The sequence below is a fragment of the Xyrauchen texanus genome, chromosome 28 (genome assembly GCF_025860055.1).
Source record: "Xyrauchen texanus isolate HMW12.3.18 chromosome 28, RBS_HiC_50CHRs, whole genome shotgun sequence".
Classification (NCBI taxonomy): domain Eukaryota; kingdom Metazoa; phylum Chordata; class Actinopteri; order Cypriniformes; family Catostomidae; genus Xyrauchen; species Xyrauchen texanus.
In genome coordinates this window covers 12088732-12112408 of record NC_068303.1, presented here as the reverse complement: position 1 = coordinate 12112408, position 23677 = coordinate 12088732, and the positions used below count along the sequence as shown (strand labels likewise).

At 35.6% G+C, this 23677-nt stretch overlaps 1 protein-coding gene across 24 annotated transcripts in view; it reads right to left on the bottom strand.

Moving 5' to 3' along the window:
* Positions 1-23389, bottom strand: part of LOC127622028 (adhesion G protein-coupled receptor F5-like) — a 73761-nt gene extending 50372 nt beyond the window's left edge. For 4 of the 24 annotated variants that reach the window (XM_052095893.1, XM_052095894.1, XM_052095895.1 and 1 more), the window contains exons 1-15: positions 23318-23389; positions 22889-22995; positions 22491-22537; positions 22240-22282; positions 12771-12917; positions 12431-12577; positions 10218-10364; positions 9878-10024; positions 8192-8338; positions 7852-7998; positions 6163-6309; positions 5855-6001; positions 5372-5518; positions 4007-4156; positions 3738-3899 (exon numbers count right to left, since the gene is read on the bottom strand). In XM_052095893.1, coding sequence (XP_051951853.1) covers positions 3738-3899; positions 4007-4156; positions 5372-5518; positions 5855-6001; positions 6163-6309; positions 7852-7998; positions 8192-8338; positions 9878-10024; positions 10218-10364; positions 12431-12577; positions 12771-12917; positions 22240-22282; positions 22491-22537; positions 22889-22901 — 1738 coding nt within the window. In that variant the 5' untranslated portion in view covers positions 22902-22995; positions 23318-23389. The remainder of the gene's footprint in view (positions 1-3737; positions 3900-4006; positions 4157-5371; positions 5519-5854; positions 6002-6162; positions 6310-7851; positions 7999-8191; positions 8339-9877; positions 10025-10217; positions 10365-12430; positions 12578-12770; positions 12918-22239; positions 22283-22490; positions 22538-22888; positions 22996-23317) is intronic. The other 20 variants (XM_052095905.1, XM_052095899.1, XM_052095904.1 and 17 more) reach the window with 20 other exon arrangements.
* Positions 23390-23677: the final 288 nt, after the last annotated feature.

Genomic DNA, 23677 nt, shown 5'->3' with positions numbered 1-23677 from the left:
TTTTTCCTCAGTCGTCAGTTTGGGGAGTTCTAATGGTTCCACAAAGTTTCTTATATCCTCTTAAGTAGACAAAGATGTGGAACTATAAAGATCAAGATAGAATTCTTTAAAAGCATTATTAATATCATTGGCCGAGGTAAATATTTTACCACCAGCAGATTTCACTGAGGGAATTGTTGAAAAAGACACTCTGCTTTTTATATCTAGCCAAAAGTATCCCTGCTTTGTCCCCCGACTAAAAGTATGACTGTCTTGCCCTAAATTGCCAAAACTCCATCTTCCGTCACAAAATAGTATTATATCTGTATTTCAATCTGGTCAGTTCTCTGAGGCCATCAGACTACATTCGGTGCTTCAGCTCTGCCTCTGCAATTTTAATATCCAATTTCTCTCCAACTGCACAAGTCCTCTCTGCTTCGGAGTTTATGATGAAAGAGGCATACTGTATGACCTGACCTCTAAAAACCTCTTTAAGAGCCTCCCAAGCCACACCCACAGAGGATACTGTTGATTTCCACATAAACATTGATTTCAGCCTTTAACATTAGTTGGAATTCAGGATTTTACAAAAGGGATCCATTAAAGCTCCAAATATATGATTTATTTTTCTCTGTATGTGGCAACACCTCTAAACTCACCCGGGCGTGATCTGAGACTAAGATTTTTCCAATTGAGCAATCCACAACAGATGAAATGAGGGACATAGATATATAAAAAATATCTATTCTAGAATAAATCTTATGGATTGACGAAAAAAATATATAGTCCCTACCAAATGGGTTCAAAAGTGTCCAAATATCTGTGAGACCAAGATTTGTACACATCCTGTGAGTGTCAATGTTGCTCTAGGGGGCTTACACACTTTTGATCACTATTATCAAGGACCATCAAAAGACTAAAGTCTCCTCCCAATATTATATCATGAGGGGTGCTAGCGGCTTGCAACATCCCTTCGATATCTATAAAAAAGCCCTGATCATCAGCATTAGGTGCGTAAATATCAGCCAAAATCAACCTTTGCCCCTGAATTTCTGCTAAAACAATAACGACTCTTCCTAATTCATCTTTAATGTTTGAGACATTTGAATTGTAGATGTTTACTTATCAATGTAATGACTCTCCTGCTCTTACTTGAGCCAGCACTAAAGAAAACATGTCCACCCCATATCTTCCCAAATTTTTAAGGGAGGATGCATTTATGGGTGAAACACTATATCATATAACATATGACTTTTTGACATATGAGAAAAAATACATTGTGTGTCAAAAATAAAATGATAAAGACCACATTCCAACATTGGGGCAACAATCAACCCCCGAACATCTCCCAGAACAAAAAAAAAAAACAGTAAAAAAAAAAACATGCGCATTAGCCCCATGCATGAGAGCGCCAACCGGCGTCCATCACTCCAAACTCAAACAGTCCATTTACGCCTACGAGAGTCCCTGCGTCAACTTTGCCATCAGATTGCTCAAGTCCGGTGCTTTTATAAAAATGTTGTGAGTCAGAATTACTCAACAGAAAATAATCTATAAAACAAACTCAAACCAATAGGCAGAACAAACACAAAGAATGTGTAGATTCATCTACATCACTGTCCCGAAGGTGTGTTCCTCCACAAAACAAACTCTAGCCGCTAGCGGAAACAGCACAAAAAAAAGACCGTTCAGTTTCCATGGGCACTCAAACGAATGTTAGGTGAGCTGGCCCATTCGGCTGTTACATGAGTGAAACAAATGCCCTAATCCCTCTAATGATTTGCAAGAAATATTCCACAAAACAAACCCCATCCAATAGGAGGCATAATCCTTAGTATCTATTCTCAATTTGGCTGGGAACATCAGTGCAAAAGCGAACTTCCGTTGATGTAAGAGATTCTTGCATTGCTTGAATTGATCACATTTCTCTCTTGTCGAATTCGCAAAGTCTGGGAAAAAGAAAATGCTGTGGTTCTTCCAAGAAAGCCTTCCTTTACTCCTCGCCTCGCATGACAAAAGATATTAATCAGATGATCTCAGAAAGGTGGCCAGAATTGATCAGGGCCTGTCTCCCTTTAAAAATCTCTGATCAGGAAGTCTGTGAGCTTGCTCAACTTCCAGCTTATTGTCTGTTATATCGAGCAGACTCGGGAAGAGCTCGTCTAGGAATTTCACCATATCTCTGCCTTCTTCGTTCTCAGGAATTCCAACAATTCTGACATTATTTTGCCAATTACGATTCTCAAGCTCTTCCAACTTTTCCCAAAGCACACCAAGTCAGCTAATTCCCTCGAAGACGACGACTCCTAGTCAGCAACGACAGACATGTTCAACATTTGACGCTGAATCTCTTTCACCGAACAGGCCAAATTGAGTCCCAGACTTTCAGCCTGTTTTTCAGGGGCTTCAGCTTGAACACTTAAGTGTCTTTTAATGTCTTCAGAGCCCGAGGATTTTGAATTCTTTGACATATTGTCTTCATAGAACAGTTATGAAACAGAGTGTATCGAATCTCACTGGTTTATGACACAAAAAGTATTAAAACTAGGAAAGTGCACAGAGCTCGCCGTTCACACATTCGACCCTAGCATGGTGCCACGCGACTCTCTTTGGTTTTGCTTCTTGATCTTGTAACAGCCAACAGTTCATGACAAGATCTAAGAAGTCTAGCTGTTTTGTTAGGTCTTAGTATTTCTGCTAAATAATCTGGCACCAAACAATGTAATGCATTATGTAATTAATACAATCTTAAAATCAACCTTAAAATGAACTAGTAACCAATGAATTGCTAGAAGAGTAATATGATGACATGAGGCAATATATAATGAATGAGCAATAATTTACAATAAAATTAACCTAGATTAATGCTGTAAAATATTTTTCATTGTTAGTTCATTATACAAAATGCATCAACCAATGTTTACAAATTGGCCCTTATTGTAAAGTGTTCTCAAAAACTGGCAAGTTGCTTATGTGAAATCAGAAGTAAGGCGTTAGCAAAAATGTAAATTTAATAAGACTGGTTGTTGTCCAGCAAAGGATTTCTATAACATTATTTACCTTGCAGTTGTATAAACTAACCCTAACTTAAAACTGTATTTCAAACTGAATTTGTATCCAAGCTACACTGTATAAAATTGCCAGGAATTTACCAGATTTAACAGTAATTTCTTACAATAAAATACTGTTTTCAGAATTTTACCTTAAATCAGTGCAGGCTAGGCTGTTTTGTCACAACACAACAAATTACTGTGAAAAAAGAAATTAGAATATCACACCGCATATGGGAAAATGGTGTTTCGTTTTAAGTCACCATTATGGTGTTTAGTGTTCCCTTTGAATGGGATTATTTATTTCTAATTAACACATTATTATTATTATTTATTCATGCTCACAGAAACTTAGATGAGCCACTGTTGTTTCTGATGTTTATTTCTATGGTTATCTTTTCTTACTTTTAGTCACTGATATTTTATTCAACTAGCCAATTGACCTTGTTGCTCACACTTTACTAAAGTTGTGCTAAAAAATAAGAAGAGTCAAATACTATTGTGCAAAATGCAGGCCTATTTAAGTCTTAAAAATGCAATATATATATATATATATATATATATATATATATATATATATATATATATATATATATATATATATATATCATCTGGAACCTTTTCTAAATATAGATGGGTAAAAATTTATCAATCTCAAGCCACTATTATTAAAGTTGAAGTATATGCAGATGTGACGCCACAACCAACCTTTGCATGTCCTATTAATTCCGATGGTGAGGTTTGACATTGTTGACGTAAATCCAGCTAAGAAATTGTATATGTAACCTGCAATATTATTTGTGCAGGTAGAATCCGGACCACATGCTTGTGTAGAAAAATCGACCTGACATTCATGGAAATCTGAAAATCCTAAATAACAAAAAAGAGAGTAGCCATTAATAAATTACATGTTTAATAGTGCATGGTTTACTATTATTAAAGTTGAGAGTATATGCAAATGTGAAGCTAGAACAAACCATTGCATATCTCATTAATTGTAAAGGTGAGTTGTGGGATTCCTGCATTGCTTAATCCATTCAAAAAACTGTAAATATAGTGTCCAGTATAATTTGTGCAGGTGGAATTTGGACCACATATGGATAGATTGATCTGACATTCATTTATATCTGAAAAAAATAAATAAATAAAGATAATGCATATCAATGAATCACATGCTTAATAATGCATGGGTTACTGTTAGGCATGTCATAAAATATCGATCATTGATTATCACGTTATTTTATCGATTGGTTTTTGAGGCATCAATATATTAGAATTAGCCAACATTTAAATCAGAAGCCCAACTTGTGTGTTTTCCAATTCACTGTAAAGCCTTCTGTTTAATGTGGTCTGGTGTAATAACATTGGGAGACTATAAGAGGGTGATATAATATTTACTGAAGCTAATGGTGGATATTAGGACAAAGCAAAGTCCAAATTAAGTTGTGGATCTAGTCGTCATCATACACAAACATTACAAAGGTGTTTGTACTTCATCAAGAAGGAAAAAAGTCACATTGATTAAGCTGGTGTAACTGCGCAAAATGCACGATTAGAAATTATTATGCAGTTACTCTGCGTGCCTTGAAGAGGTTTCATTAAAGCTGTCAAACCACAAAAAGATATTCTTGTAATTGAAAATACATTTTGTAGGCCAGCGTTTTATAACCGTTTTATATGCTTGGCAAGATTGGGGTGAAGAGTGAAAAATCATGCAAACATTTCTAAAATCCAAATATGCATTTATGCAACTGGAGAGCATTGACTTATTACAGGGGTTCCTATCCCTTACTCACCATCATGTTTTTGCTAACCATATGGCTTTCTTTCATCCGTGGAACCAAAAAGATGTAAGGCAAATGTTAGTCTCAGTCACCATTCACTTTTATTGTATGGAAAAAAACATGAATGAAAGTAAATGGTGACTGGGACTTAATTTCAGCCTAACATCTCCTTTTGTGTTCCACAGAGGAGCAAAATCAAATGGGCTTGGAATAACATATGGTCGAGTAATTATTACTGAATTTTTGGGTGAACAATTGTTTTAACTACCTATAAAAGTATTTGTTAAATGTGTTTCCAGAGAACAACAATATACATGTAAATCAGCAAATGATTGCATGTCTTTCTGGAAAAGACTGAAGAGAAGGGCCATAATGTAGGTTGTATAGTAAAATCATTCCATTTGAATAAAAATAGAAGTAAGTATTGAGGTGAGTAGTGCACTGTGAAATTTATGTTTTAGTATTACGAGTTTTATGTCTTCTGATCACATATTTACTGGTGAATCAGTTACAATCATTGAAGATGAGATTACACACTGATGTGAAGCTAGAACCAACCTTTGCATGTGTTATTCTTGCTGATGGGGAGATTTTCCGTAGTTGCAGTAAATCCAGCCAAGCATGTACAATTGTAAACTCCAACTGTATTTGTGCAAATAGAATTTGGACCACAAAGGGATGGATTGACCTGACATTCATCCACATCTGAAAATGTAAACAGTTTCTATTTATGAATCACATTTAATAGTGCATGGTTTGCCGTTAATGAAGGTGACAGTTAGTACTCAGAAGTAACCGATTACACGTAATATGAATTCTGTAATCTGATTACAAGTACATTAAATTAGATTACATTTTGTAGATTAAATTACATTTAAAATATTCATTAAAGGGTGTTATGATAAAGAAAGAGAAATAAAAGAATAGTTTGATTTAAACATGCATTTGTATAAAACAAAGGATTTGGTCAATTATTTCTACCAATAAAATCAACATAAATTAATTCAAAAATCAGATTTGAGAATACAACAGTTGCTGTACCTCTACATGTGTTATTGTTGCTGATAGTGAGATTTGTGTTTGTTGCAGTGAATCCATCCAAACATGAGCAACTGAAACCTCCCATTATATTTCTGCAGATTGAATTTGGACCACATAAAGATGAACTGACCTGACATTCATCCACATCTTGGAAAAAAATAAAAAATATTAAGTAAACACACTTTGCAACAACCTAAATATTTTTAGGCATGAGTAGCTTCCTTTATGGTAACAGCAAACATTTGGCATTAATGGTCCAATTAACAATCTCTTTAAACAGTAAAAAATGCAATGAATCCAAAGCTTACCAGTACATGGGTTACTGCTACTAATTGTTTCATTCATATTTGTCACATTATAACCAATCCAACAAGAGCATGTGTAGTTTCCACTGTTATTGTAACAGTCAGCGTTTGGCCCACACACCAACGATGAGTTGAGACACTCGTTGTTAACTGAATTAAAATAATTGATCAAATAAAAATATTACAGTTGACAGAATTCAAATGTACATTTCATTTGTTTTGCCTTTTTACCATTAATGAAAATTGAAAAAATTAAAAAGCATTAACCTAAAATATTTGACAAATTTAATGCAACAGCCAGAGTGCTTTATAACACTGCGAAATTCACCAACTAAATAGCTAATGTACCCGCTTTTTGCACTTGTCAGTGGTATATAGTTAATCCAATACTGATTGTTTGATTATTTGTGTTTGTAAATAGGCTAATATAGATTGCTAACACTTTATAATAACTACACGGTATAAAGTATTTGTAAAGCATTAGTTTGTAGTTAATTGATCATTTATAAATTATTGTTCCTACATTATTAATACATTAATAAGCCACAAATAAATAGGATGTTATTTATTTCTATTCACTTTAGCAAATTAATTTTTGTTTAATAATTTCATATATAGGCAGGGTGAAATTTTTAATTATTATTATTACTTTTTATCCTTAGTAAATAACTTGTCAGTCATACCCAACTGATGTAATTTAGTTGATTCAAACCAGTAGTAAATAAGTGTTTATGAGAACATTAAGGAAGTATAAATTCATAGTTAATAAATATTTTAAACATGTAATGAATTGGATACACATTTTTGCATAAGTAATGTATGTGCATATTAATGTTTTAGGAACACTTACTATTAAATCAATGAATGCTTAATAAATGTCATAATAAAGCACTTACTAATTAATGACTAGCTAAGCATTTTAACCTAATATAAGTGAGAACTATATATGCCTAAGTATATCTTTATTAACATTGTTCAACTGTAAGTATGGCCAACTGACCATGAACTCTTTATGAATTCATTTGATTAGTCATATTTTTGATTACATTCTTCTGTATATTTTAAACATTGAATTCAGAAAAAAATGAATGGAAAACAGAATTTGGGAAAACAAAGCAGAATTAGGGCTGGAAAAAAATCATTGGCCCTATTTTTTATGCCTTGCAAACATAAACATTTGTATATTCTTTGAAGTAATAAAAGATGTTAATGTATTGAATATCTAATTTTTCCCATTGAAACTTGTCATCAAAGTGGAGATTTGGCTAAAAATTGCTTTCTATGAAAGACAAATGTGTTTTCCTGAAGGGGACACCTCCTGCCTGAATCCTGAAAACTGAATTCTTTGTTGATCAGCATTCAAATCTAAGGACATTTTGTCATATTGCCAGGGTTGGGAGGGTTACTTTTGAAATGTATTCCACTACAGATTACAGAATACATGCTCTAAAATGTCATTTGTAACACAGTAACTTATTCTAAATACTTTGGATTACTTCATCACTGACAGATTTTCTTTTCATTTGTTTTGACTATAAAAACTGCCAGTACAGCAAGACAAAACACAAATGTTAAAAATACATTCTCTGAAAAACCTAAATATCTTATGCAGTGTTGTTTCTAAAACAAGATCAATCAAATTGATTGGCATGAATGAACAAATCAGAGTTGAGAATACAACAGTTTCTGTACCTCTACATGTGTTATTGTTGCTGATAGTGAGATTTGTGTTTGTTGCAGTGAATCCATCCAAACATGAGCAACTGAAACCTCCCATTATATTTCTGCAGGTTGAATTTGGACCACATAAAGATGAACTGACCTGGCATTCATCCACATCTTGGAAAAAAGAAAGAAATATTAAATAAAATGTATGAACAGAAATTATTTAACACACTTTGCAACAACCTAAAGATTAAATATTTTTTTAAGCATGAGTAGCTTCCTTTATGGTAACAGCAAACATTTGGCATTAATGGTCCAATTAACAATCTCTTTAAACAGTAAAAAATGCAATGAATCCAAAGCTTACCAGTACATGGGTTACTGCTACTAATTGTTTCATTCATATTTGTCACATTATAACCAATCCAACAAGAGCATGTGTAGTTTCCACTGTTATTGTAACAGTCAGCGTTTGGCCCACACACCAACGATGAGTTGAGACACTCGTTGTTAACTGAATTAAAATAATTGATCAAATAAAAATATTACAGTTGACAGAATTCAAATGTACATTTCATTTGTTTTGCCTTTTTACCATTAATGAAAATTAAAAAAAAAATAAAAAACAATAACCTAAAATATTTGACAAATTTAATGCAACAGCCAGAGTGCTTTATAACACTGCGAAATTCACCAACTAAATAGCTAATGTACCCGCTTTTTGCACTTGTCAGTGGTATATAGTTAATCCAATACTGATTGTTTGATTATTTGTGTTTGTAAATAGGCTAATATAGATTGCTAACACTTTATAATAACTACACGGTATAAAGTATTTGTAAAACATTAGTTTGTAGTTAATTGATCATTTATAAATGATTGTTCCTACATTATTAATACATTAATAAGCCACAAATAAATAGGATGTTATTTATTTCTATTCACTTTAGCAAATTAATTTTTGTTTAATAATTTCATATATAGGCAGGGTGAAATTTTTAATTATTATTATTACTTTTTATCCTTAGTAAATAACTTGTCAGTCATACCCAACTGATGTAATTTAGTTGATTCAAACCAGTAGTAAATAAGTGTTTATGAGAACATTAAGGAAGTATAAATTCATAGTTAATAAATATTTTAAATATGTAATGAATTGGATACACATTTCTGCATAAGTAATGTATGTGCATATTAATGTTTTAGGAACACTTATTATTAAATAAATGAATGCTTAATAAATGTCATAATAAAGCACTTACTAATTAATGACTAGCTAAGCATTTTAACCTAATATAAGTGAGAACTATATATGCCTAAGTATATCTTTATTAACATTGTTCAACTGTAAGTATGGCCAACTGACCATGAACTCTTTATGAATTCATTTGATTAGTCATATTTTTGATTACATTCTTCTGTATATTTTAAACATTGAATTCAGAAAAAATGAATGGAAAACAGAATTTGGGAAAACAAAGCAGAATTAGGGCTGGAAAAAAATCATTGGCCCTATTTTTTATGCCTTGCAAACATAAACATTTGTATTTTCTTTGAAGTAATAAAAGATGTTAATGTATTGAATATCTAATTTTTCCCATTGAAACTTGTCATCAAAGTGGAGATTTGGCTAAAAATTGCTTTCTATGAAAGACAAATGTGTTTTCCTGAAGGGGACACTGCCTGAATCCTGAAAACTGAATTCTTTGTTGATCAGCATTCAAATCTAAGGACATTTTGTCATATTGCCAGGGTTGGAAGGGTTACTTTTGAAATGTATTCCACTACAGATTACAGAATACATGCTCTAAAATGTCATTTGTAACACAGTAACTTATTCTAAATACTTTGGATTACTTCATCACTGACAGATTTTCTTTTCATTTGTTTTGACTATAAAAACTGCCAGTACAGCAAGACAAAACACAAATGTTAAAAATACATTCTCTGAAAAACCTAAATATCTTATGCAGTGTTGTTTCTAAAACAAGATCAATCAAATTGATTGGCATGAATGAACAAATCAGATTTGAGAATACAACAGTTTCTGTACCTCTACATGTGTTATTGTTGCTGATAGTGAGATTTGTGTTTGTTGCAGTGAATCCATCCAAACATGAGCAACTGAAACCTCCCATTATATTTCTGCAGGTTGAATTTGGACCACATAAAGATGAACTGACCTGGCATTCATCCACATCTTGGAAAAAAGAAAGAAATATTAAATAAAATGTATGAACAGAAATTATTTAACACACTTTGCAACAACCTAAAGATTAAATATTTTTTTAAGCATGAGTAGCTTCCTTTATGGTAACAGCAAATGTTTGGCATTAATGGTCCAATTAACAATCTCTTTAAACAGTAAAAAAAGCAATGAATCCAAAGCTTACCAGTACATGGGTTACTGCTACTAATTGTTTCATTCATATTTGTCACATTATAACCAATCCAACAAGAGCATGTGTAGTTTCCACTGTTATTGTAACAGTCAGCGTTTGGCCCACACACCAACGATGAGTTGAGACACTCGTTGTTAACTGAATTAAAATAATTGATCAAATAAAAATATTACAGTTGACAGAATTCAAATGTTCAGTTCATTTGTTTTGCCTTTTTACCATTAATGAAAATTAAAAAAAAAAAAATAAAAAGCAATAACCTAAAATATTTGACAAATTTAATGCAACAGCCAGAGTGCTTTATAACACTGTGAAATTCACCAACTAAATAGCTAATGTACCCGCTTTTTGCACTTGTCAGTGGTATATAGTTAATCCAATACTGATTGTTTGATTATTTGTGTTTGTAAATAGGCTAATATAGATTGCTAACACTTTATAATAACTACACGGTATAAAGTATTTGTAAAGCATTAGTTTGTAGTTAATTGATCATTTATAAATGATTGTTCCTACATTATTAATACATTAATAAGCCACAATTAAATAGGATGTTATTTTATAAATAACTTATTTTAATAATTTCATATATAGGCAGGGTGATAATGTTTTTTTTTAATTATTATTATTAATTTTTATCCTTAGTAAATAACTTGTCAGTCATACCCAACTGATGTAATTTAGTTGATTCAAAACAGTAGTAAAGAAGTGTTTATGAGAACACTAAGGAAGTATAAATCCATAGTTAATAAATATTTTAAATATGTAATGAATTGGATACACATTTCTGCATAAGTACTGTTGTAACGTTCCGGTGTTGTCTGTCCTATGTTCTCTGTTTTCACCCATCACGTTTATGTCATGTTTCCTGGTCTGCTCCGTGTTTTCCGTCTCACCTGTCACTGCTCCTGCTCTATGTCACGTTTTCCCTGTTGTCCGCCTGTAGTCTCACTGTCCGAGCGTAAAACTACATTTCCCACAATTCCCGGCCCACGTCACTGCCTGCACTCATCAGTGTTTCCACCTGTGTCTCGTTGAGTCTTGATTGTGTTTGTGTATTTAACCGTGTCTGTTTCTCCTTTCCCTGGTCGGTCTTTGTTGTAAGTTGATGCCTGTTTCCCATGCTTCCATCATTGTTACTTCTCCGTTGTTATACCCGTTTATGCCTCCCGTTAACCCTTTGTTTGCCTTTCGTGTTTTGTTTATCTTTTTCCCATCGTGGATGTTTACTTTTGTTCATGTTCTGTATTACCCTCATTGTCTAAATAAACCTCCGCTGCGACTAGATCCTCATCCTGTGTCTGCCTCCACCCTCAATCGTGACAACTGTATGTGCATATTAATGTTTTAGGAACACTTACTATTAAATCAATGAATGCTTAATAAATGTCATAATAAAGCACTTACTAATTAATGACTAGCTGAGCATTTTAACCTAATATAAGTGAGAACTATATATGCCTAAGTATATATTTATTAACATTGTTCAACTGTAAGTATGGCCAACTGACCATGAACTCCTTATGAATTCATTTGATTAGTCATATTTTTGATTACATTCTTCTGTATATTTTAAACATTGAATTCAGAAAAAATTGAATGGAAAACAGAATTTGGGAAAACAAAGCAGAATTAGGGCTGGAAAAAAATCATCGGCCCTATTTTTTATGCCTTGCAAACTTAAACATTTGTATTTTCTTTGAAGTAATAAAAGATGTTAATGTATTGAATATCTAATTTTTCCCATTGAAACTTGTCATCAAAGTGGAGATTTGGCTAAAAATTGCTTTCTATGAAAGACAAATGTGTTTTCCTGAAGGGGACACCTCCCTGCCTGAATCCTGAAAACTGAATTCTTTGTTGATCAGCATTCAAATCTAAGGACATTTTGTCATATTGCCAGGGTTGGGAGGGTTACTTTTGAAATGTATTCCACTACAGATTACAGAATACATGCTCTAAAATGTCATTTGTAACACAGTAACTTATTCTAAATACTTTGGATTACTTCATCACTGACAGATTTTCTTTTCATTTGTTTTGACTATAAAAACTGCCAGTACAGCAAGACATAACAGAAATGTTAAAAATACATTCTCTGAAAAACCTAAATATCTTATGCAGTGTTGTTTCTAAAGCAAGATCAATCAAATTGATTGGCATGAATGAACAAATCAGATTTGAGAATACAACAGTTTCTGTACCTCTACATGTGTTATTGTTGCTGATAGTGAGATTTGTGTTTGTTGCAGTGAATCCATCCAAACATGAGCAACTGAAACCTCCCATTATATTTCTGCAGATTGAATTTGGACCACATAAAGATGAACTGACCTGGCATTCATCCACATCTTGGAAAAAAGAAAGAAATATTAAATAAAATGTATGAACAGAAATTATTTAACACACTTTGCAACAACCTAAAGATTAAATATTTTTTTAAGCATGAGTAGCTTCCTTTATGGTAACAGCAAATGTTTGGCATTAATGGTCCAATTAACAGTCTCTTTAAACAGTAAAAAAATCAAGGAATCCAAAGCTTACCAGTGCATGGGTTACTGCTACTAATTGTTTCATTCATATTTGTCACATTATAACCAATCCAACAAGAGCATGTGTAGTTTCCACTGTTATTGTAACAGTCAGCGTTTGGCCCACACACCAACGATGAGTTGAGACACTCGTTGTTAACTGAATTAAAATAATTGATCAAATAAAAATATTACAGTTGACAGAATTCAAATGTTCAGTCTGATTTAATGTATTTTGCCTTTATACCATTAAATAAAATTGATAAAAAGCATTAACTTAAAATGTTTTTAATGTCAAATTTAATGCAACCATCAGAATGGTTTGTGACATTGTGAAATTCACTGGCCAAAAATGTTGGCACTTGACGTATGTCAATTTAGGACCTTGGTTGCAGGTTAAAGGCATAGTCATAATTACTGAATGTTTCCTTTTCTCTTTCTCTACAGCAGTGGCTGTGAACCTTTCTTGGATGAATGCCTCCATACTTCATTCCCTGAGCCCAGCCCTACTGACATTTCCAACATTATTACCAGAATGGATTTGTAGCTCGATGAAGACCTTTTTAACAGAAAGAAATCTGCCTTATTATGCTACAATAGCAACATGCATCAGTGTTAGCTTAAAAACAGAAGGGCCCCATTTAGGCCGTACCTGCGCTTTTCTGTGCATACTAATCTATACAGGGGAGATGTCATGCATGCCCTCGCAATATGTTTGTGTTCCCTCAAAATATGTTTTGTGTGCCCTCGCAATAGTTTTGCAGTCCTTCGCAATAAACGTATCATGGTTTTATAAAAATAACCATATTTCATCCTTGATATTTGTAATAGAACCTTAGTACTAATATAGGAAAACATAAACTATGTTAATATAAACATACATTTGTGGTTATTTTGATTTTACTACAAATTCCATGGTATACAAGAGTAACCACAAGATTAACCACATTTACATTTAAGATCCAAAGCAACAAGGGGAACACTGCAAGCAATTTTTTTTTTATAAAAAAGTGTACTGCCAAGTTGACAGAGGAGTTTTTATTTTTTTTGAATAGTAAGGAGGGTTCAAATTTGGGAACAATTATTCCCATGGTTCCTGTCTCAATATCTTGATTAGTAAATGTATCGTCATCAGCGTCATCCTCCATTTGCCTGAGCGGAGCCTGAGAGTTTGTCACGGGTGATTACCTCCAGTGTTGGATTTATTGCTTCAAATTGAAAACTGAGGCGATATTTCAAGGTAAGACAATTTATTTCACATGTTTTGTCAATATTGTCTATTGAAAGTCAAAACGTTTTAGTTACGAAGCATTCATTTGTAGGAGTAACGCTAGTTTTAATAGCAGTTTGTTAACAACAGTTTGGCAGTTTATGTGAAACTTGCTAAATAAACTTTGTGATGAAGGAAGTGAGAGATGCACAATGTATGTGCTTCATATTTTTGTTGTTTCAAAGAGATTAACTGTTAAGAATAGTTTTTTTAAACTATTGTCTTTCAGGTTTGATTATTGTTTTTTTTTTTCTTTTACACTTCTAGAATCAATAATAGTGAGGGTCACTGGATATGATATTTTATGACATTGTTTTTCACAGCTAAACATCAGCAGTGTGCAAAAAATAACACATTTTTAACTAAATATCAATAATTTTCGCTTGTGAAAAATCCACCTGAAGTAATGTGAGGCAGAGAGCAAACGCTGTTCAGACTTTATTATTTTTTTTTTTTTAACTGGCCGGCTAGTTAGATAAATTATCTAGCTTGTTGATTTCCCCATGTAATAAAAAATGGTAGATATCTTTCTATAATGTAGCAGATAGCCTTACCCATCCACCACACAGTATAAAATAAATAAAGAAAGTAAATAAATAAACTTTCAGCTGCCAAGTTATGCTACTGAGAATTTGGGGGTAAAATGTGCTACAGTGTCCAGAAAATAATGGTAATAATTGTCCTAAAAGTAGGCTTTATTTTCTATATCCAATATATATATATATATATATATATATATATATATATATATATATATATATATATATAATGTATGTATTTATTTGGAGTTAAATATGACATATCTTTGACAGGTTTAGTAAGAATCACCCATTCTACATAGAAATACCTTTTGTTTAGTAGATTTCTTTGACTTTGATTTATTCAGAATTGCCTGCAAAAACCTTTCACTCTCTGTTTTAAACATATCCGAATTAAGAACTCCACACATTGCAGCGACTGCAGCGATTATGTGTAGCTTCCTGTTCACAAGGAAAGTGTGAGAGGGCTGTCTGTAGTTGGACATTCTGGTTAGTCTGCAAGCCTTTGGTGACTATTCAGTGTATGGATTTATGAAGAACACACTGCTGGCTACCAATTTTTTTACTTTTTTCTGTTGTAGAGATGGATAGTGACTATGGCTCCCTGCTCAGCACCTTCAAGAGGAGGAGGCAGCTGACTTCTGATGAGCTTAGGTTCATAGCAGAGGAGGACAAGGCTCATGAGGGCATGAGCAAACAGGATCTGCTGGACCAGGAACTACTGCAGGAACATCCAGACCATGAGGATATGGAGGATGAGATGGAACCTGATCCCCAGCCAAGACCATCAACTGGGTATGCATGAATGTGTATGTATACCCAGTTGATGGTCTGGGTATTTTTGTTTATATTTCTCATATGACGGATTCTCACAGTAACACAAACACTGTTAATCTTATTATTTTGGGTATGGCTAGCCATTCTCACACAGGTCCCAATTCAGCTAGAAAGCATAAACGCTTCCCTGACTCTGTTTCTTATCCCTCGTACTCTGACATCGATTCACAGGCACCAAAACCTCTCCCATTTAAGCCTAGCCGTCCATTCGGCATTGACTTAGGTAACGTCCGTCATTTTCTAGCTACCAAGGAGAAACAGCTACCAACAAATATCTTGGGTTGCTCATTTACATGGGGTTTTCAATTCTCCCTGATTCCCATTGTCATTGGGGAACCAAGTCACTTCAGGTCTCGAGGGCGAGGGGATTTATGTCACGTGACCGCTACAAGGCTCTTTTAGCAGCTCTACATGTTGTAGAAACTACCACAGAGGATAATCAGGATTGCCTTAGGAAGATGCATTATCTTTCGGACCACCTCAAACAAAAATGCTAGCAGCTCTTTCAGCCTAACCAAAATCTTGCCATAAATGAACGTATGGTCAAGTCTAAATCTCGGTCAGGATTTAAACAATACATGAAGGGCAAGCCTATTCGGTGGGGTTTTAAATTATGGGTAATTGCAAAATCAGACTTGGGGTATACTCTCGACTTTAATGTTTACACTGGTAGTCATGATGGGCGTGTCAATGACTTGACCACCAAAGTAGTTCATTACTGTAGCAGTTTGGTTTGACAACTTTTACACATCCCCAGCTCTTATGGTTAGAAATGGGAACTAATGCCTGTGGGACATGCATGGTGAGTCATAAACAGTTTCCTGCAGAATTTAAAGACATCAAAAGATGGGAATGCAAGACAGCCCTTGGGGATATGAGGTGGTGTAGTATTGAGGGGAATATACTTGTAATTCAGTGGAAGGACACACAAGCAGTAACATGCCTCTCCAATTTCCACAATGCGAATGGCTCAACCGAAATTATTAGATTTGTAAAAAATTATGGCGACTGGGCAAAAGAAGTAGCCCTCCAGCTCACTGTAATCAGCGATTATAACAAAAAAATGGCCGGTGTTGATAGGTCAGACCAAATGATACAATCTTACGACGTCCTACAAAAAACCCAGAAGTGGTGGAAGACTGTTTTTTTCCACTTCATAGACATAGCCGTCGTCAATAGTTTCAAATTGTTTAAGGAATGGCAACATATTAATGCGGCTCCAAGGGATGAGCTTAGACCATTAAACATAGCCCAGATATATTTAAAAGAAAACCTGGTTTGTCAGCTGGGAGGTATCGATATTAACGCAAGTTTGCCTTTGCAAACACTAAAGCCTTTAGTCTCTCCTTTGTCATCACTCCACACCCTTGAGGAATTGCGAAATCAGGCCACAACAGTGCTCCGACAGCCTATGGACCCCAATTGAATAGCTTTAATTGCAGCCACCATGCCTGTGAGGGTGTTGGGAGATTTTCCTATATCCAATTGCTCCTGCAAAAATTACAGTATACCACAGCTATAGATATGAGGGCATTCATCTTATGTGTTTTACACCAGGTCTGAAAAACCCTCCATCTAAAAGAATATGCTGCTCTTGTTAAAGGTGCTTGCGCATCCTCCAGAGTCTTAACTACCCATTCAGGTCTTCCCTTAGCTGTGAACCCGGCACTTTCAAGGTCCAGGCCCATAGATTGAGGCCATAAGGCAAGGGATGAAACAGCAGGCCTTGTGGCTGAGACAGTAGGTACCTCCTGACTGGGAGTTCCCAGGGTGTCCTTTGTAATAGAGCGGAATGTCTGAGAACCAGACCATGTGGGGCCAATTTGGGGCCACCAAGATTAGTCTCTCCTTTTCCACATTCATTCTCTGAAGAAGAGCTTGAAGAAGGCTGAATGGGGGAAAGCATATAGCTGTCCCCGAGGCCACTGGTGTGGCAAGGCATCTTTCCCGAGAGGGGGGTTGTTCCTCTTTATGGAGAAGACTAGTGGACAGTGCGTTGACTCCCTGGAGGCAAACAGATCTGCCACTGCTGGCTTGAACCGTGCCAGATCTCTGCCTTAGGGACAGGAACTGCACTTGAGCCAATGTAAATAGTTTGTTTGCTAGCTGACATAAAAAAATAGAACAAAGGCCTCCATGTCTGTTGATATAAGCTGCGGATACTGTGCTGTCCATTTTTCCAACACATGATAACCCTGAAGCCGTGACAGGAAGTGTTGAAGTGCAAGATTGTCTGCTTTCAACTCAACTCAACACATTGATGTGCTGACCTGCCCATCGGCTTGTCCAACATCCTTTGATGCCCCAGCCTGCATGGACTGCTCCCCAGCCGGTCAGAGAAGCATGTGTTGACACCAATTGTTGAAGGCATACTGGGCCCAGCACACTGCCTCTTGCCTCTTGCAAGGTTCTCCCCATCAACAAAGTATGATCCAAAGTCTCAGTGTGAATAGCACCTGAGTTGACAGAGCTGCCTGAGGATGTAACCCTAGACAGAGGAGACATCGCTGAACTGGTCACATGTCTAAAAGGGCTAGTGGCACAACCTGCACTGCGGCTGCCCTGAGACCTATAAGGAAGAGACACAACCCCCAGCTGACTCTCGACCCCACTCGAAAGTGAGAGAGGCATGGCTTGATTGCCTGCTATCTCACTGATGTCAAAATCACCATAGCCTTCCTGGAATCTAGAATAAAGCCCAGAAATTTAGTGACTTGGGAAGGCTCCAACCCGCTCTTTTTCATATTCAAATGTAGACCCAAATGTTGGATATGCTCCAGTAGCACAGACACAAGATGCATCCATGCATCTTGTGAATGTCCGAGGAGCCAGGGCAATACCAAAGGGGAGGACTCTGAATTTCCTGCCCTTGAAAACCAACTTCAGAAATCACCATTTGGCTTGCCATATAGGTATCTGGAAATAGGCATCTTTTAGGTGGATGGTGGTAAACTAGTCACCCGCCGTAACCTTGGAACTGACAGCATCTTGCATTTCAGAGGCTGAAGTTATTTGTTTAACCCCCTGAGGTCCAATATTGGGTGTAGGCCACCATCTAGTTTGGGAATAAAGTAGTGAGAGAAGAATCTGGCCTGCTGGTCACCCTTCTCCATCTCTCTGATGGCCCCTTTTTCGAGGAGTGAAATTAGCTCTGCCCTCAGTATTTTCTTGTGCTGTGGATTTATTGCTGTAGACTGTGGAGGAACCGTTGTTAGAGGATGTACACAAAAGAACAGCAACCAGTACCCCTAAGTCATAGTAGAAAGGACCCTGAGGTTTGGTCTCAGCGCTGTCCATGCTGCAACACATGTTGAGGTGGAGCGAAGGCAGCCTGAATCCCATGCACCATCAGGAGCAAGACAGTGGGAGCAAGAGCCCTTGGCTCCTACCTGCCATTCTTCTTACCCTGCCACTAAGCCTTATGCCTGCGGGCTGACTCAAGCTGGGTTATAAGGTTTCCGGAACCCCACTGGAACTGGCCTGGGAAAACCTGAGGCAGAGTCTGTCTTGGTCTATAGCTACCTCTACACAGACCAAGCATGCCTGAGAGTTCACCAGCATACCGATGGGCCTCCTGGGCCTGCTGTACTAAATGGTGTACAGCTGGCCCAAACATAGCAGAAGGCTCAACCGGCTGCCTAGAGAGACGGTCATCCTGCCACAAGTGATGTCTCACCACCCAGAGGGATGCCATGGCCTTTCCTGCTGCCTCTCCTTGCTCCTTCATTATAGTTGGAAGCAAGGAGGAAACTTCTCTAAGATCATCCAGCAAACTAAGTGCCTCCTGGTCCTCATGAGCCTTCTGGCACAGTTCACGCAGGCATAATCAGAGAATGGCACCTGTGTTTGCCAACTTTTTGTCTGAACAGCCTTGGCTTTATGTATTTTTGATAGCAAACATCCATGACTCTGCAATTCTTGCTGGGACAGCCTGCACCACCCAGAACTGATTTTGATGAGGGGGACACAAAGGCCACCAATTGTTGATGTGCTCAGGGCAATGGCCCACAACAATTTTTCTTGCCCCCAACATATTGGTCAGCCTTCTGCTGGAACCAGACCACTGGTGAAAGGTTGTGGGAGCGGCAAACTGCTTTTGTACCACAGCCTCAAAGTCTGTGAGGAGGGGTACCCTAACAGGGTAGGGCAAGCCTCCTTGTCCTCTTCAAATCTCAAGAGGGGATCGCTAAGTTTATCAGATACAGGGATATCCAAAGCATTGGCCACTTTGTTAATAACCTCTCTTATTCGAAATTATGGTTCCCCTGCCTCTGCTGTCTGCTATAGAGTTGCAAATTAGTCAAAACTCAACACTGTATCTGTCTGGATTAGCCACTTCGTAGCACTCCAGTTTATGAGATGAGAGATGTTCGCCCAGTTCTTCCTGTTTGAACAGTAAAGAACAGATTTGTAAAACATATCTACTCTTAAGAGCGTTAGCCACCAGGTGCATAAGTGGAGTTTGTTACCATATAGGTTGTTACGGACACCACTGCTACATGTCGCTGAATGATGACGACAAACTAGTGCCAGCCACAGCTGGAACCAGCTTCCAGAAGAGATCAGATGTGCTCCTACAGTAGTCACATTCAAATCCAGACTCAAAACACATCTGTTTAGCTGTGCATTTACTGAATGAGCACTGTGCCACTGTGTGTCCGACTGTTTGTACTGGATTTTATTTTATTTTATATTCTAAACTGTTTCAATTATTCTTATTTTTTATTCTTTATTTTAATCTCTTCTATGTAAAGCACTTTGAATTACCATTGTGTATGAAATGTGCTATATAAATAAACTTGCCTTGCCTTGCCTTGCCTAGTATCACTTCAGTCGTTTGACTTCAGAGGATCAACTGATGCCAACTCCAACTGTAAAACATCGATCTGTAAGATACTTCATATGCCACTGCCTGAACCTTGGAATTAGGATGGACTCCCAACCTCACCGAAATTACCTGCAGGTTGAACTGTGATGCACCTCATTGATCTCTGCCTACATCACCTTTTTCTATTGATAGACTACAAACTTGAAATGGAATACATAGACTTGAATTGCCAACAAAAGCTTTCATCAGCCAACTAACAAAGGACAATGCATCCATGTGAACTTCTGAAATTAATCCAGGATGGATTTAAAAGACATTAGTCATTAATCTTAAAATTCATAAATATTTTTTTTTAAACATTGGACCTACTTAATTTACAAATTTTAAATGATGAATTGCACTGCACACAAATAACTAATATTGGCATTTTATTCATGTTATTTAGCCATAGGGAAACTGGCCCAAACAGTGAGCCTGGTTTCTCCTAAGGCTATTTTTCTCCATTAATCAACATCTTATGGAGTTTTGTGTTCCTTGCCACAGTCACCTTCAACATGCTCACAGGGGTTCTAAATACAATTATTATTTAATTATTTATTTTTATACACAATTTATAATCATATTTAATGAAACTAACCAATTATCAAGACTTTAAAGATACAGTTCCCTATATGTCACTCACTCGACGTTGTGTCGATGTAGTGACACTAGGGGTCGCTCTTGGGAGCCCCAAACACATCCCCCGGACATACTGGTATAAAAAGAGTAAGAGTATGTCCGGGAGATGTGTTTGGGGCTCCCAAGAGCGACCCAGAAGAGTGGCATGCAAATTCCACTCATCAATTCTCATTGGCCTTTTCTCAAAGATCTGAGGTGTTTGGGGCTCCCAAGAGCGACCCCTAACTACATCAACACAACATCTCATTCCCTCCATCAGAGAACAGAGGTTACGACAGTAACCAAGACATTTTATTTTTTTTTTAATGCATGATTTCCTGTAAAGCTGCTTTGAAATGATGTGTGTTATTAAAAGTGCTATACAAATAAAAATGACTTGACTTGACTCTTTGTATATTTGTCATTCTGTTTTTAATAATACAGAATATCAGTGTAAATGTGAGGCTCTATTTGTTTGGCTGACTGATATGTAATTCTTTGTCTTTAATTAATTTTTTTTTGCCGGTTTTGACATAGTACGGTTTCACTATTTGTTGTACCATGAGATCCAATGCTAACTAAGGTAGTGCACATTCATTATGTTCATAATTAAGGTCTGCTGTGATGCTATATCTAACACTAAAAGCTTTTTCAAAAGCAAAGTTACTTTATAACCTGTTATACTGCTTCTGCATCTATGAAGAGCACTTTAAGAGCATTTACATAGAAATATGTTAGCAGTACATGAACATTCTTTCACAAGATAAAGTCCAGGCTTCAGATGGGTTTTCACATTTATGTTATATTGTTCCTTGCAAACTATTTGCAAATGTATGTTAAATATCAGTGTGTATCTCAGTCCCTGTTTAGCAACCCCTTGTATAATCAAACTGTTTGATAATGTCAAGGTAAGAATATTTGTGGCACTATTTCAAAAGTAGTTCTTTGGTAACATGATCTGTAGAAATGCCACCCATAAGCCAAGGCAAGCAAAATAAGATTGTTTGTTCTTGATGCACTATTTTGCCATAGTCTCAATGCCGGTTTCAATGTTGATTACACAATAAAAACATCAGAAGTCTACATATCTGATCAGTGATGATACTATTTGTGGGTTTGATCTAAATTTCAATCAGATAATTAGTCAGTGTCTGTTGAATAAAATGTACATCTACGTTCATCTGGAGGGAAGAGCAAATGTGCATAAATATTGCTTTCTAAAAATCAAATCAAATATCATTTTGAATAATTGTTAACATTTTGTTAAATGAAAGGATTCATCTTTTAATCTAAATAACCTTGAAGTACTTTATAACTGGGATAATGTGTATGGGTAGAGAATGAATCAAACCTGCACGTGTTGTAAGCTGCAGTTCTCCATTTTTGCAGTTAAACTGGAATAAAACACAAATGCAAATAAGTTTAAGTGGCTTTCAACACAGGCTTCTTGTGTCTTTTTGGCAATAAGGGAAACAAAAATAAAAAATTAAATTTTATGTTTTTGCAAAAAACGTTTAGCATGTGAGTTGACATTGTTTATTGGTTCTGTTTGCACATCATTAGTGTGTCTTAATAATGAAAGTTATATTATTTAAATCTTACGTAAATAAGAAGGAATCCCAACAGGTATTTTAATAATGTCCGTGCATCTGAAAAATGAAGATTACGATTTAAGACATTTTTGAAAATATAATTTTCAGACAAACTAAACATATCTGAGAAACTGATTTGATGTTCTAAGATATCTAAATTACCTTGTTTAGTGGTTTACAAATATAATTCACATGATTCAAGGCATGCTAAACAACATGCATACTGAATCTTGCTCCTTTTGACTGTGATAAAGTGCACTAGGATGTACAGTATACACTGTATCTTAAAGCAAGTGACATAACATAAATATAAAATATCTTTAAAACCTTCTTTTAAATACCATACAAAAGTAATAAAAACAATTCTAGCAAAAAATTAAATAAAACATAATCTACAATTTATCGTACCTCCTCTGGCCATGTTTCTCTTTCAAGAATGAAGTTAAAACTAATTCAGCAGATTTCTTCAGCTCATGAGACAATGATGTGCCACCAGGTTTGCGAAAAATGAAATTCTAACATAAATGATCAATCAAAATACAATTGTTGTCATGCATACAAAAGACAGCCATAATAAAAGAAATACAGCATGTAGAGGGTGTTTTCTCATTAAATAATTAACACACTATATTGGGACAGGTTCAAGCATTAGAAGCATTAGAAGTTTCAGGATATGCATCACTATTTTAGCCAAAGTTATTAAAATATTCAGTACATTGCATACCAACTGAGTGTAATGGTACATTTCTATATTTATTTGAAAATGCTTCAAAAGCAGTTTACAACATATGCATTTTCACAATTCAGAGAAAGAACAAATAGATTTGTCAGTCTTACCTTGTCCCTGAAAAACTGTATTGTGGTGACACTAGTAATCTAGCAGCTAGTTTCATAGGGAACAATATTTTTTTTCTAGTTAAACGAACCACTGAAAAAAATCTGAGATAATTTATCTTACAATACATCACAAACATTAACCTTACTCTCTATCATTTCCTCCAATCTTTTGGTTTCTTCATTGTAATGTAATCTGTGATGAATCACCACACAACCATATCTCATGCAAATAGTTTCTGTGACTTGTACTGATAATACTTATACAACATTGCCATAGAATGGCAATATCTTAAAGGGAAAATGTACCCCCTTTTCTTTGGGGTTTCTGAAGGTTGGAGCATCCAGGACACACATGCCAAA